The sequence below is a fragment of the Alnus glutinosa genome, chromosome 2 (assembly GCF_958979055.1).
Source record: "Alnus glutinosa chromosome 2, dhAlnGlut1.1, whole genome shotgun sequence".
Classification (NCBI taxonomy): Eukaryota; Viridiplantae; Streptophyta; class Magnoliopsida; order Fagales; family Betulaceae; genus Alnus; species Alnus glutinosa.
This window is the reverse complement of record NC_084887.1, coordinates 31,157,078-31,173,531: the sequence shown is the minus strand read 5'-3', so window position 1 is coordinate 31,173,531 and position 16,454 is coordinate 31,157,078. Positions and strand designations below refer to the sequence as shown.

The following is a 16,454-nucleotide window of genomic DNA, read 5'->3' as shown; positions in this document are numbered from 1 at the left end:
GGACACTGTAAGCAAAATACACTACAAAAATTGAAAGTTTAAAAAGACCTTACAAATTGAGTTATAATTTGGTGAGTGTTAGCGTAGTTGTCTATTTAAAGAACCAGAGATTGATTTGATCACTTGGATCCAAAAATATGGTTAGGCAAGGCAAAAAGTTTTACTTTTTGTTTCATCAAATAAGCCGATTAAGAAATAAACTGTAATTGGTTGTCAACATACAATAGTTTGGCAGGCGAGGTTCAAATTTTGAAGTTGAGTAATAGACATATCAGCATTGTCGTGTAATTGTTGTATTAGAGTTATGTAAATAACATGTCTCTTAAAATCATATAGCTCATTGACAATTTTTTAAACTGTACTTAATATTAGAAGATTCATTTCATACTTGAATGAAGAGGATTAACTGATTTAATATATATATATATATATATCTAAATTTGCATAATCTACATAAGGATGTTGGGAATATCATGCTAGTATTGGTTCATCTTCATTTTCTTTCTATTTTAATTATAAATAATATTATTATTTATACTCATTTATTACATCAAGGCCGACAGACTAACTAACTTTGTTTTAATTTATTTTGTTTTAATTAAAATGACCGCTTGAAACTTGAAAGGATCTTTTTCCCAAAACATTTGGTATAGCCAAATCGTGTCGTACCCTGTAGCTAACTAACGAACGACCAACCCGACCCGTTTCCACATTGGGTCAGCCAAAAAGTCTTTCAAATTGCAGAAAGATCGAAGGGGCAAACGCCAGAGACACAGAGAGAAAGAGAGCTGAACCTGCAAAGTGCAAAGGGAGAGCCATGGTATAGGGCTTCACGAGGCCTTTCACTAACCTAAATTCTAATCGAAAGGAGTAGCAGGCCATGGCCACCATGTTTCTTTGTCTTCTTTTTCTCTTCAACTTTCATCTTCGCCTCTCTTTCTCCGGTTAGTTCTCTTCTCAGTTTCTGTGATTCTCTACGTCTTTTGTGATTACTACAATCTCTTTGCTTCGATGCTTTTGATTGATTAGGAAGAACCAATTTTTTACTTAACCCTCCGTTTGGTGGCTGGGAAAATGGAGGAAGAAAAGAAAAGAGTCTGGATTGAACGGGAAAAAGGATAAAGTAGGAAATAGAATTGAAAAACCAGTTCAATAAGTGGCGGCTTTTTATTTCTCAGCTCCTAAAACGACGAAAGATCCTAAGAGTTAAATTTCTCATTAGCAGCCAAATGGAGTTGATGAGCATGTTATTACAACTTAATTTGATCAGTTTCTTATTCTCATGCTGGATTACAAATGTTGCACAAAGACACGCACATGTATGTATGTACGTGTCTATATGTATTTGCTTTGCGGATCTGTGTGTTGTAGGGTTGCAGGTACAGTTTTAATCTTGATCTGGTTCACTCTTTTACCTATGAGTTTGGGTTATAGCATTAGCATGGGTATCATCTGGTGCATTTTGGAGCATATGATTGTTAAGGATTTGAAGTTATTTTGGATTACAAATTTTAAAAAAAGAAAAAAAAAAATCTAAGGCCCCGTTTGGTTTTTCGGAATAGGCCCCTGGAATGAAATGACTATTTTATAGGAATAACTATTCTTTAGTTTGGTAGGGGTCTATTCAATAGAATAGCTATTCCCTTACGGAGAGGAATAGATTCCTCTAAAAAATGAGAGGAATAGCTATTCTTTGGGGTAAATACTACATTTTTCAAAACAAAAAAAAAACTCATTTTTTATTTTCTTTCAAATCTTTTTTTTTTTATTAAAAAAGAAAAACTATATCCCAAATTGGTTGGCCAACCACCCATTGGGGTGGTCGGCCAGCCACTGTGGAGGGCCAGGGGTGGTCGCACCACCCCCGAAGTAGTTGGGGGTGACCTGTAGTTCTCGTCGGGGGTTGCTGGCTACCCCCAGAGTACATCAAGCCACCCCTGAAGGCCACTCGGTGATGGCTGCGGCCACCTCCGGTTCAACGGTGGCCGGCCACCCACCAGTTTATTTCAATTTTATTTTTTTTTGGTTTTTTTTTTTTAAAAAATAATAATAATAATATAATGTAGGGTTTTCTTAGTATTTTTTTTTTTGAATTACAATTAAAATGTGTGAGTTATTATCAAACAAAAGAATAGGAATAACCATTCCATTCCAGCACCTTCTATTCCCAGGAATAGCTATTCCTTTTCCTAATGGAAAGGCCATTCCGCTTCCGCGAACTAAACGAGGCCAAGGACTATTTGTTCTTAAAAAAAAAAAATAAGTCTTTTCCTACCAATTAATAATTACAAAGGGTAATTTTGGTTTTTCAATGGTCAAAATAAGGGTATTTTCGAAAGATTTTGGTCAAATTTGATTTTCTCTCCAACATAACGGTAAAGATTAACGGATGGGTTTAAGTTGCAACAAAGTGGCAGTTTGATATATCTAAGTGTCACACATGTCAGTTCATAGGGCTAAATAAAAAATGGTTGTTAGTTTAGGGGGCTAAAGTATATTTATCCCTCAAATTTATTATTACTTACAAAAAAAAATTACTTTGGGTAGATATTTGGGATTAAGACTTAGTTGAGTTTGAGTTGAATATTGGTTTGGATTTATTTGTTTTATTTTGGTCAATGGCACGCTAGTTTAAAGTAGTGTTTGAATTGTTTTTCTTTTAGATAAAAATAATGTATGTAGGCTTTAATTAACTAGTACTGCCATGCATTTGAAAAATGAAGGAAGTCCATCACAATCTACAAGATTAACTTTTTATGTGTATATTTATACCTATGCTTATTGTGTTTCTTTCACCCTTTCTTGTAACTAAACTGTTTACACCTTTCTCTTCTCTCTCTCATCCAATTTTGTATAGCTGATTCACATGTTCTTGAATTTATATTGTTCTTAATTTTTGGAACTTCAGGACAGTTGGACTCTATGGAGTCAGTTCCTGATCTTCAAAAGGCAATGTACAAGGTCATTGATGGATATCCTTGTGTACGACTGCTCAATCTTTCTGGGGTGATTGGATGTTCAAGTAAGTTTCTGGATAGGCTTTCTCAGTGGTGTATTTCATGAAACATAATATTCATATATTGAGATTTTGTGCATTCTTCTTCTTCTAGACCCCGGACGAGAAATGGTTGTGGCTCCGATTGTAAGGTTCAAAATTGAAAATGCGCTGTCTCAGTCCTCTGCAGTTTTGGTCTCAATGGATGAAGTTCAAAGTTTCTTCACCAGGCACGTTTTGTATTTCCTTATTTCCTTCTTTGTTTTGTATGTATTAGTAATTTATTATTCTTTTTCTTCCATCTGTCTCTTCTACCAGAGACATGCTTTCTCTAAGTTTGTCTCTCCAATAACTCATAAGTACAATGGAATATATATGTTACCATGAGTTAGGGATTATCTTTTGTTAATAACAATTATTTAATATATCAAAATGTATAATTCCTTCGTAGTTGTGTGTGTGATATGCATTGCTTGATGGATAGCATTGAGTATTCTTTACAGATAACATTTGTTGGCAAAAAGATGGGGAAAAATTCCTGTACTGAATTTTAGAAACATCCCCAACACTCTTCAATTCTCTTAAAAGGAAATCTATCCTGGTAGGTAGATGCACAAGTTTGCTTTACTTGTCGAATGAAAAAAGGTAGATGCACGAGCAAAAATGTTTCTAGAATGTAGTCTCTCTAAAAATTAAGAAGCCTTTAGAGAACTTTACATCTGCCATCTATACTATTGCAGAAAGGGGGGAGTCTCACTTTGGTGTCCATTATCCATAAAGACAAAAAGAACCCTTACTGTATAGGACAAGGAATAAAAATTATAGGCAGAATAGTTTTTTTTCCCCAATGTAAACTTTCCTTAATAGTCTTCCACTTACAAGTAACAACCTTTCTTCTCAATTCCTGTTTATGTTTTCAGGTCCCTTAACTCCAATCACCCCAATATTCTTCTCTTTCACCTTCTCTTTCTCTTTTCCCCTTCTTTCTAACTTATAACTACTGCAACTTTTTTCAACAAAAAAGAGTTTTGAACTTCCAGTGGCAGCTGACATAATTTTATCTATGTGAACTCTTAAATTCATTTAAATTTGAAAAGTATTTATGATGCACATATATTGTGAGTGCGTACATCTAGTATGAAACCTGATCTTATTCATATTGTAATATGTAAAATGTGCCACTTTTATGCAGAGAGCTTTTTAATACAATATCTGTTTGGAATCTGTGCTTTGATAATCCCTGACCAGTTTTCAGGTGTCAAATTGCAAAATTAAGGGTTTGGATTAAAAATTAAAAGTACAATGTTAAAAATCTTTGCCTTGGCTCCTTTGGTCGAAGGAAGGATTCTTTTGAATAAAGAAATTGTTGTGACTGTTAATAGGAGAGAAAAGGAGAAAAACATTGTGTATTAATATGGAGTCATATTAAATTGTAAATATAAAATGTTTTGATGTGAAACATATTTATGGAAAAAATATTTTCAATATTTTTGAGGAAAATAATTTTTATTTATTTATTTTTATTGTTTGGTTGAGACCCATGAAATTGGTGTATGGCTGCATGGACAAGTTTTATGTTTAAACCAACTAAAACCACAAAAAGTTGTTAATCAGTGGTACTTATCAAAAAAAAAGAAAAAGTTGTTAATCAGTGGTGATTGTGGTAGTGGTGATGGTTGGAGGAAGGGGAGAGAGGGTGGGGGATGGAGGGGTGGCCGTGAATGCTGAATGGAGAAGTTAAGGGGGAAGGGGGAGGGAGATGGTGGTTATGGTGGTGGTGCGGAGGAGGTGGGGAGGGAGGTTGTAGTGGCATGGAGGAGTTGGGGGTAGGGAGGGAGATGGTAGTGGTGGTGTTGTGGGGAGGAGGAAGAGGGAGATGGTGCCCGTGGTGGTGTGGAGAAGTGGGGAGAGAGGGAGGTGGTGGTGACAGCATGGAGTAATGGGGGGGGGGAGCTGGGAATGGAGCTCATGCTTGGTCTGGAAAATAGCCTACTCTTGAGCAAAATGTGGCTCATTTCTTGTCACTTTGATTTAATTTTTCATTAAGCATTAAGACCTTTTCCTTCGATTGTTAATTTTCAGCTGCACCAAACATTCTGAAATCTTGTTACACGTCTAATGTAGTACATCATGTCCTTTGGAATGTGGTTCTTAATTGTTGCTTGGGTTGTTTTGGTTGTTCTGGTTGTTCCTGTATATATTCCCTGTGTACTTAAGAGTGCCTTATGCTTTTTAATAAAACATATCTTACTTATCAAAAAAAATTGTTGCTTGGGTTTTGAGGATAATGTTTGTGGTTTTCAATGTTATTCATTGGAGATATGATTATATTTCAGATATCTTTTTATGTTTCAGAATATGGAACGATTCAAGTTTTGCTAGTAATATTGCTGGTGTTATAGTTGAATCAGGAACTGAAATCCGAAATGAGTCAAAAGGTAAAATGCTCTTATTTTTTCTCAAAACAAAGGTGGATGAAGGGATATTTTTTGTTGCTGCTGAGACTGGAATTGTTCTTTAACTTGTAGGATTCTCTCCCGATCGAAAGTTTCCACAAGCTGAATTCTCTCCTTACCAAAGTGCCAACTATGAGTGGAACCCAATTGTATGCTATGAATTTGTAGTCTGAAGAAGTTTCTTACATGTTCACAGTATCAGTCAAAGTTCAGTCTTTTGTTCTTGTTTTTGTTTGTTTTTTTTTTTTTGGCCTTTTCTTGTTCTTTTTGTATTCCAACCTGTTCTTATGCTTTCATTAATACTGCTATTTAACGAGCCACGTCTTGTTGGAAAATATCTTAATAAAATTAGTAATAGATAAGTGACGATGATTACTGATTATTACCAAATTAAGTTAATTTGTCACTACATAATAGGAATGTGTAGAATAGTTCTATGGTGGAGAATCAAGATGGATGGTTAATTCCCAAACTAGTCAAGATGCGTGGAAGAAAAAAAGAAAATTTTCCATTTTTACTGTTAAATCTTTGAATTTCTTGATGTAACTGAAAATTGGTAAAACTTAGGCTATAGGACATCCTTCTTCACTTTCAGTTTGACTAGCTGAAGCTTTATGATTTTGCGTTTGCAGGGATCTGGTGTCATGTGGAATGCTTATAATTTTCCTGTATTCTTACTTTCTGAGAATAGCACGTTAACGCTGCAGGAGGTAATGTATTGTTTGAAATTCGTACACTTGGCTAGATGTCCCTGTTATGGTTTATCGGTAATTGACACTCTTGATAGCCTCTGGTGATTATTCTGTTATGAGATGTGAGAAAAAGCTTCTCAGGTAGGTGCAGTTCTGTTGACACCAATGCATGCAGATTTGGAATATTCGTAAATTGTTGAGTCAGTTATGGTTGTTCAATCATGAAAACATTAAGTACTGCTTGTTTTCACTAAGATGCCCGAGTTTGGAGTTTGTTGTCAGAGTACATGGCTGCTCTTTGGTTTATTTTCTGTTATCGAAGTGAGAGTCCTCTAATGGAAGGAATATATTAAGAGCATGATGCACTATGTATCAACTCGCTCCAAGTGGTATGATATTGTCTTCTTTGGGCCAAGCCCGCATGGTTTTGTTCTTGGATTTTACCCTAAAAGGCCTCATACCATTTAGAGAGAGCATGCTGTATAAAACCACATCCCCTTTCCCACACCCCGGCGATGTGGGACGTTACAATCACCCCCTCTTGGACTCAGCGTCCTCGTTGGCGACCTTCATGGGCTTGTGCACGCTTCCCCCATCTTAGCCTGGGCTCTAGCTTTGATACCATATGTAACAGCCCACTCCAAGTGGTATGATATTGTCTGCTTTGGGCCAAGTCCGCACGGTTTTGTTCTTGAATTTTACCCTAAAAGGCCTCATACCATTTAGATGAAGCATGCTCTATATAAGCATATCCCCTTTCCTACACCTAGGTCATGTGGGACGTTACATGTATAAGGAGGTTGAAGTATCGCATGTTCGTTTAGTTATGCATTGTTTGGAAGCTTAGAAATTTTTTTTTGATAAGTAATAATTTCATTGAACAGCGCAAAAAGGGTGCAACCCTAGTACACAGGAAGTATACAAAAGAGCCTCTACTCAGAGGAGATAAACGAACATGAAAGTAAAAAATCAGCAAACAACAAACAACCTGGGCTATGTGCTGACACCCACAAATATAACATATTAAGCACATTCCTACAAAGAGTCCCAACTGTAACCTCCACATCCTCAAAAAGCCTAGTATTTCTTTCACGCCACAAACCCAAGAGAATACATAAAGGAACCTGCTTCCAAATGCGGATAGCAGAACCACGACCTAGCAAGGTGCCCCAAGCACTCAATAAATCCAAAACACTACTAGGCATAACCCACTCTACCTCAAATAAGCTATAAAAATAACTCCAAACAGCCTGTGCCACGTCACAATGTAGAAGAAGGTGATCTACAAATTCCCCATGCTTCTTGCACATAACACACCACTTTACCACCACAATACCACGCTTGAATAAATTATCATGAGTTAAAATCTTTCCTAAAGCAGCTGTCCAAACAAAGAACGCCACCCGCTTCGGAGCTGTAACACGCCATACACTCTTCCAAGGAAAATTAGCTACCTCATGACAAACTAAAGCTTTATAAAAAGTCTTCACTTCAAAATTCCTCTTCTTAGAAAGATTCCACACCACCTTATCAACCTCTCCATGCCAAATCCGAATAGAGTATAACTGTTTATAGAAGGCAATCATCATCTCCACCTCCCAATCCTGAGCATAGCGCGTAAAGAGTACATTCCAATGAGCCACACCTCCTACTACAGACAAATTATCCGCCACCCAAGCATCCGGAAAACGAGCAATGGAGTACAAATCTGGATAGCATAGCTTGAAAGGCCTGTTCCCGCACTATAAATCATGCCAAAAGCGAATATGAGACCACTCGCCCACCTCAAAACGCAAGTACTTGGCTACAGTATCCCACCCCCTTCGGATAAACTTCCAAACACTCACACCATAAGACCCCGTCACCAGTAATGAACTCCAACCTCCCCTCACACTCCCATACTTCACCTCAATCACCGATCTCCATAACGCTTCACGTTCCTGCGGAAACCTCCATATCCACTTCCCCAATAGGGCTTGGTTAAATTTGATTATACTACGAACTCCCAACCCACCAACCTTGATTGGAGAACAAACCTGACACCAATTGACTAAATGAAATTTAGTCTCATCCCCCATACCATGCCATAGAAACTCCCTTTGAAGCCGCTCCAATTTCTTGGCTACACTCACAGGAATGGGAAACAGAGATAAATAATAAGTAGGAATGCTGGACAGTGTACTATGAATCAACGTCACCCTACCACCTTTGGATAAATAAAGCTTTTTCCAACTAGTCAACCTTCGCTCAACCTTCTCAATAACCCCATTCCAAATAGAACGAGATTTAAATGACGCCCTTAACGGCAAACCCAAATATGTCATCGACGGAGACCCAATTCTACAACCCAAAATATGCGCCAAAGTCTCCACATCGCCCACCTCACCAATAGGGACCAATTCGGATTTTCCTAAATTAATCCTCAACTCTGACACCGCTTCAAAACATAAAAAAGTACACCTCAAATTTCGAATATGTTCAGCCTGTGCCCCACAGAAAATTAATGTATCATCAGCAAAAAGCAAATGATTCACCACTAGAGCTTCATTATCCCTGATACCCACCGAAAACCAAACAACAAGCCTTGGAGCATAGACGCATTCAACATCCTACTAAGCGCTTCCATAACCACCACAAACAGCAAAGGAGAAAGAGGATCGCCTTGTCTAATCCCCTTCGAACTCTGAAAAAAACCTGTTGGTGCACCATTAATCAAAATGGAGAATTTTACAGTAGAGATGCAAAATTTAATCTATTTTCTCCACCTCTCCCCAAACCCACACCTCTGAAGCATATAGAGTAAGAAATCCCAATTCACGTGGTCATATGCTTTCTCCAAATCCAACTTGCATAGTAACCCTGCCTCCCCCGACCACAACTGACTATCCAAGCATTCATTAGCACTAAGAACTGAATCCAAAATTTGCCGACCACCAATGAAGGCATTCTGATAGCTCGAAATTATTTTCCCCAACACCGATTTGAGCCTATTAGCAAGGACCTTAGAAATCATTTTGTAGGCCCCTCCCACCAAATTGATAGGCCTGAAATCCTTAATCTCCTCTGCATCGGCCTTCTTAGGGATAAAGGAAACGAAAGTTGCATTCAAGCTCCTCTCGAACTAACTGCTATTATGAAATTCTGAGAAGACTGCCATAAAATCTTGTTTGAGAACCGCCCAACATTTCTGAAAGAAGGCCATAGAGACCATCTGGGCCCGGAGCCTTATCCCCGTTCATCTCCCTCACCATCTCCCATACCTCCTGCTCTTCAAAGACACGTTCCAACCAAATACACTCATCCGCATCAATGGAAGAGAAAGAAATCCCATCCACCCTAGGCCTCCACGAACTCTGCTCGGTGTACAAAGTGTTGTAATAATTGACAATGTGCTCCTTAATCTCCACCGGATCAGTAGACATAGCCCCATTAATCCTCAGAGCTCCCACATGATTGTATCTTCGATGCGAATTTGCCACCCTATGAAAGAATTGTGTTATTATCCCATTCCTTCAACCACAAAGCCTGAGATTTTTGCCTCCAATTAACCTCCTCAAACAGGAGTGTTTTTTCCATCTCCCTTATCATATCGGACTTCCGTACCTGCTCCTCCTCCACTAGCCCTCGAGACTCCTCTAATCCCTCCAACTCTTTAATTCCTTCCAATAACTCCCTCTTCTTCTTCCCCACATCACCGAAAACCTCTTGATTCCACTTCTTCAAATCCGCCTTTAAAGCTTTCAATTTTTTCGTCAGCACATAACTTGGCAGGCTTTGAAAATCATAAGACTCCCACCACCGTTGCACTTGTTCCACAAAGCCATCGGATTTGAGCCACATGTTTTCAAATTTAAAATGTCTTTTTGCTTCTCTATGTGTATCACAATCCAACAGCAAAAGGAAGTGGTCCGATAAAAGTCGAGGCAGATGTCGTTGAGACACATCTGGGTAATGTTCTTCCCACTCCGGAGAAAGCAAGAACCTATCAATTTTAGACCATACCCGATTATTAGACCAAGTAAACTGCCCCCCATGCATAGGAATATCTACCAAACTTTTTTTTTTATAAGTAAAAAATTCATTAAAAAGCCCAAAGGGGCGCAACCCTAGTACACAGGAAGTATACAAAAAGAGCCCCTAATTAGAGGAAATGAACGAATAAGAAAGTAAAAAATCAGCAAAAGACATACTACCCGGGCTATGCACCGACACCCAAAGATATAACATATGAAGCACATTTCTACAAAGAGCCCCCACCGGAACCTCCACATCCTCAAAAAGCCTAAAATTTCTCTCACGCCACAGGCCCCACAAAACACATAAAGGAACCTGCTTCCAAATCCGGTTAACAATACCACGACCCAACAAAGTACCCCACCCACTCAATAAATCCAAGACACTACTAGGCATAACCCACTCCACCCCAAACAAGCTATAAAAAGAACTCCAAACAACCCGAGCCACGTCACAATGAAGAAGAAGGTGATCAACGGATTCCCCATGCTTCTTACACATAACACACCACTCTACCACCACAATACCACGCCTACGTAAATTGTCATGAGTTAAAATATTTACTAAAGCCGCAGTCCAAACAAAGAACGCCACCCGCTTCGGAGCTTTAACACGCCATATACCCTTCCACGGAAAAGAAGCCGCCTCGTGACAAACTAAAGCTCTATAGAAAGTCTTCACTTCAAAATTCCTCCTCTTAGAAAGATTCCACACCACCCTATCAACTTCCCCATGCCAAACCCGAGTAGAGTATAAATGTTCATAGAAGGACATCACCATCTCCACCTCCCAATCCTGAGCATAGCGCGTAAAGAGAACATTCCAATGAGTCACACCTCCTACCACCGACAAGTTATCCACCACCCAAGCATCAGGAGAACGCGCGATAGTATACAAAGCTGGATAATAGAGCTTGAGAGGCCTATCCCCACACCATACATCATGCCAAAAACGAATATGAGACCCATCACCCACCTCAAAACGCAAATACTTGGCAAAATTATCCCACCCCCTTCGAATAAACTTTCAAACATTGACACCATAGGGTCCCGTCACCGGTAGTGAACACCAACCTCCCCTCACACTCCCATACTTCACCTCAATCACCGATCTCCACAACGCATCGCGTTCCTGAGAAAACCTCCAAACCCATTTCCCCAATAAGGCATGATTGAACTTAATAACATTACGAATGCCCAATCCACCAGCCTTGATTGGAGCACAGACACGATGCCAATTTACTAAATGAAATTTAGACTCATCCCCCATACCACTCCACAGAAACTCCATTTGGAGCCGTTCAAATTTCTTAGCTACACTCACAGGAATAAGGAATAGAGATAAATAATATGTAGGAATGCTAGAGAGAGTACTGTGGATCAACGTCACCCTACCACCCTTGGCTAAAGTTTCTTCCAGCCGGCCAACCTTCGTTCCACCTTCTCAATAACCTCATTCCAAATAGAAATAGATTTGAACGGCGCCCCCAATGGCATACCCAAATAGGTCATCGGCAGAGACCCAATTCTACAGCCCAAAATATGTGCCAAAGACTCCACATCTTCCACCTCGCCAATAGGGACCATTTCAGATTTGCCTAAATTGATCCTCAACCCTGACACCGCTTCGAAACAAAGGAAGGTACATCCAAATTTCGAACATGTTCGGCCTATGCTCCACAAAAGATTAAGGTATCATCCGCAAACAGCAAATGATTCACCACTAAAGCTTCACTATCCCTGATGCCCACCGAGAAACCCGACAGCAAACCTTGGATCATAGACGCATTCAACATCCTGTTAAGTGCTTCCATAACCACCACAAACAGCAAAGGAGAAAGAGGATCACCTTGCCTAATCCCCCGCGAGCTCTTAAAGAACCCTGTAGGGGAGCCATTAACCAAAATGGAAAATTTTACAGTAGAAACGCAAAAATAAATCCATTCCCTCCACTTCTCCCCAAACCCACACCTCTGAAGCATGTAAAGTAAGAAATCCCAATTCACATGATCATATGCTTTTTCCAAATCCAGTTTGCACAATAACCCAGCCTCCCCTGACCTCATTTGGCTATCCAGGCATTCATTAGCAATAAGAACAGAATCCAAAATTTGCCGTCCACCAATGAAAGCATTCTGAGAGCTCGAAATAATTTTCTCCAACACTGATTTGAGCCTGTTAGCAAGAACCTTAGAAATAATTTTGTAGACCCTTCCCACCAAACTGATAGGCCTAAAGTCCTTAACCTCCACCGCATCCGTCTTCTTAGGAATAAGGGAAACAAAAGTTGCATTCAAACTCCTCTCAAACTGGCTACTATTATGAAATTCTGAAAAAACCGCCATAATATCTTTTTTGAGAATCCCCCAACATTTCTGAAAGAAGGCCATAGAAAAACCATCTGGACCCGATGCCTTATCCCCGTTCATGTCCCTCACCACCTCCCACACCTCCTGCTCCTCAAAGGCTCGTTCTAACCAGAGACACTCATCTGCGTCAATGGAAGAGAAAGAAATCCCATCCACCCTAGGCCGCCACGAACTCTGCTCAGTGTATAATGTGTCATAATAATTCACAATATGATCCTTAATTTCCACCGGATCGGTAGACAAAGCCCCATTGATCCTCAAAGCTCCCACATAATTGTACCTCCGATGCGAATTAGCCACCCTATGAAAGAATTTTGTGTTATTATCCCCTTCCTTCAGCCACAGAGCCCGAGATTTTTTCCTCCAATTAACCTCCTCAAACAGTTGCCCACGAATAAACTCCGAGAAGTCTTCCATGGCTGCAAAAAAACCACCTACTCCCAACTGCTCGCTCGGAAACCGCACCACATTGAAGTCACCCCCAAAGCACCATGGCCTATCCCACCAACTCATCAATCCAGCCATCTCATCCCACAACACCCTCCTCTTCCCATCATCATTAGGCCCATACACACCCCCAAATGCCCACGTAAAATTATCCTCCGCATTCTGTAATGGGAGAGCTAAGGTATACCAACCCACATTATTCCTCCACCTTCTCCACCACCCTTCTATTCCACATAATCAAGATTTCACTTGATGCTCCATTAGCCCCCATATAACACCAATCCACATGTTGGCACCCACAAACTGCGAACCACCTCCCTAGTAATGAATTCCATTTTTATCTCCATCAAACATACCAAATCAACCTTCCAGTCTCTAATGAGCCCTTTAATACGCAATCTTTTGTCCAGCTCATTTATCCCCCTTACATTCCAAGATAGTATTTTAAGCTTCATTAACACACGTCACGCCCCTACCCTTCTCTCTCTGTCTATTAGATTTCTCCCCTTTCTTGTCATAATTAATGGAACAGTCCAGCCACTTAATCTCCCTCTGACCCTTCACCCCTAAAACTGTGGTAACCAAAGCCAAAGATTGGACCCTCCTGACCTCAATTTGTTCAAACAATGCCAACAACTTGTCTTCATATTGATCACATGACACTCCTACTAATTTGTAGTAGCCCTTAACCCTCTCCAACACTCATCTAGGAGTCACATTCGAACTGGAGTCCTTGTCCATTTCCACTGCGAAAGGCAAAAATGAAATTGTGCCACTACCTTCCAATTCATCGCCTATACCACCCTCCACAATTTCAGAACTGAGACCGGATTGGATAATAGCAGATGACAACTCCTTTAAACCCTTCGGCTCTCTATAATTACATACATGAGAAACTTCCTCCCCTCCAAAACATCCAACTCCCTTACTTCCTCCCAACTTAAATTCAAATCTCTGACTAGGCTCAATCTAGAACATTAGGTCTGGAATATTCAGATAGAAGCTGCCCTTTTCACCCTCAGGTTCTTCGGCAGTACCTTCTCTGTTCCCCAATGCTAAAAATATTTTTTCCACATCCACCCGACTCATGCCTTCCCCTGTACTTTGGCTGAGTAAACCCGATCCCCCATTCTCTGTCACAGGACCAGTAAACGTATCACCCTCACAGCTAGGTTCCTCCACTTCAAGTTCCTCCACCATACAATCTGTCTCTTTCCCCTCCGCTGCCAGCTTAGACCCTATAACAGTGTGTGTTTCCTTGCCTGCCGGTGAACTCGACCCTGACACTAGCTCTCCATCAAGCCCGACCTTCCCAGGAGCCAGCACCTCCAACTCTATCCGCGCTACCCTGTCCGGCTGGAGCTTTAGCGCCAGAGATTGCCGGGACGCGTGTTCTGTTTCAGTACACATCTCTAGCAAACCCGTGGAACATGACCCAGCCAGGAGCACCCTTCCAGCAAGCTTGTCCTTCTCAACACCAGGTGAACAACCGGCCTTCTCTGTCAACACCACCCTGTCCGGTTGAGGAGTCAACGGTAGCGGTTGTCTGGACACTTGCTGCCACTAGGTTGTCACCTTACGTGGCGAACGTCTAGAATAAACGCACGTGAACTCTCCATCGCGTTTGTCTGTGATAACAGGATCCTTGGGTTTAAAATGGTCACCATGGGCTTGATTCCACTGCCCCCCAACTTCTAGCCCACTTAAACCCAATTTGTCATTGCCGCAGCCCAACTCCAATAGGCCCAACCATCTCTCAGCTTCTTCCTTAAAGTGCCGAAGGAAAGCCTTCAATTCTTCCAGATTCTTCGCCTCGTTTAGAGTCTGCTTCAAGCCATTTCCCATAATAGAACTAGCTGGCCGATTTGAAATTGTAACTCCCCTTCCTTCTGCGTGATCGCCGGCCCCAAGTAAAGATTCTTCCTTTTCTGGCTCCATTCGAATGACCTTACTGCCCCTGCCTTCAGCTGGAACTCCTTCTTCCGGCAACTGTCCTCCTAACACCGCCACATATGTCTGGCCTTCCCGACGTAAACTAGCGACTTTCGGTATTGCTTTCGGTGCTGTCCCGGTTTTCCTTCCACCAATTGTCCCACCGGCCTGTTGCTTTGCATGGTAGTTTGTCAACTTTTGGAGTTGCACCCAGACATCCAGCGACCCCTTCCCATCGCTACCTTCCGAAATCACCACGTAACTTCGCCATCCTCCTCCACCATATTCTGATAATTCAATGAACTGGCATGCTTGTTTTTTCTGCGCAGCACCACGTAGACAGTGTTACCCATCCTGAACGTTCTCCACATGTCATTGTCTTCTTCTCCCTTGGATAATCGTTCCACTGCTTGCATCAACCAAACCAGGCTAGACCAGCCTAAAATAACCGCCCGGAACAAGCGTCTACTCCTCTCTGCTAGTCTAACCCTGCCGCTAACCTCTGACCGGAATTCAAAGGACTTCGAGTCCACGTAGCAATAGCCAAGATAGCCCATTCCGTCCCCTAGAAAGTACCCATCACAACTCACTCCTAGATGTTACAAAATTCTGAATGTACTCCTCCGCAGAGACCCTCATGCGCTACCCCTCATAGAGAGAGAGAGAGAGAGAGAGAGAGAGAGAGGAACAATTTCTCTAAACAGAGGAACCACAATTTTCTAATGTCTTAAAGAACAGAAGTATCGGAAGCTTAGAAATTATGGTGCTGGAGTTACTAATTCTTGGAAAGCTATGGTTGGGGAATGGAAAAGTAGTGTATCTTGGAGGATGGTGTTGTTATGCTTGATGGTGCGATTGGATTATATGCAATGCCTGCGCTTTAAATGGAATCAAGCTTTGATTTCATATGCTTAAGATGGTCTTCCTTGGATCAGTATATTTATGGTTCCTGGTCCACCCTTTATTTTATTCTTCTTTTTTCTTTTGCACTCTATGTCTCTCTAAAGAGCTAATTTGCCCAATCTTTTTTGAATGTGATGGGCACTTTGTGCATCTTAACAAATGTTGAGGTTTTCTAAATGATTTACCTTACAAAATATGCATTTGTTTGCATTGATATGAAGCCACTGCAAATTTTGAGGATTATAGTTGGGTATTTCTTTTTCCCTCTCGTGGGCTGGATCGGATTGCAGCATTGATCTGAATTTTATGTTATATGCTGTCATATATTCATGCAGGCAGCTACCAAGAACGAGGAAAGCAAGAAAGCTTATACTGTTGATGTGGCTGAATTTGATCTGGTGATGCAGGTATCTGACTCTTTAATATGATTGTAATTATCCACATTTAATAACGGGACTAAGTAACAGTTTACAAGTTTGTTTGATTGACTTATTATTGACCTGTAATATACTTGGCTTGGATTAGACTACAAAAGCTGGGACTGGTGATTCAGAATCTTGTTTGAAAGGACGGACTTGTCTTCCATTAGGTGGATACAGGTGAGGTTCCCTGGGATTTTCAGTTTTTGATAATGTTGTTTTAACAAC

General features: G+C 40.7%; 1 protein-coding gene across 2 annotated transcripts in view; it reads left to right on the top strand.

Annotated features, from left to right (window-relative positions):
- Window positions 1–759: 759 nt before the first annotated feature.
- The window catches only part of LOC133859440 (nicastrin), a 39,102-nt gene continuing 23,407 nt past the window's right edge, over window positions 760–16,454 (top strand). The window contains exons 1-8 of one of the 2 annotated variants that reach the window (XM_062294847.1): window positions 760–944; window positions 2,909–3,022; window positions 3,111–3,225; window positions 5,351–5,433; window positions 5,524–5,600; window positions 6,084–6,161; window positions 16,143–16,214; window positions 16,333–16,406. In XM_062294847.1, the coding sequence (XP_062150831.1) occupies window positions 881–944; window positions 2,909–3,022; window positions 3,111–3,225; window positions 5,351–5,433; window positions 5,524–5,600; window positions 6,084–6,161; window positions 16,143–16,214; window positions 16,333–16,406 (677 nt within the window). In that variant the 5' untranslated portion in view covers window positions 760–880. The remainder of the gene's footprint in view (window positions 945–2,908; window positions 3,023–3,110; window positions 3,226–5,350; window positions 5,434–5,523; window positions 5,601–6,083; window positions 6,162–16,142; window positions 16,215–16,332; window positions 16,407–16,454) is intronic. The other variant, XM_062294849.1, reaches the window with a different exon arrangement.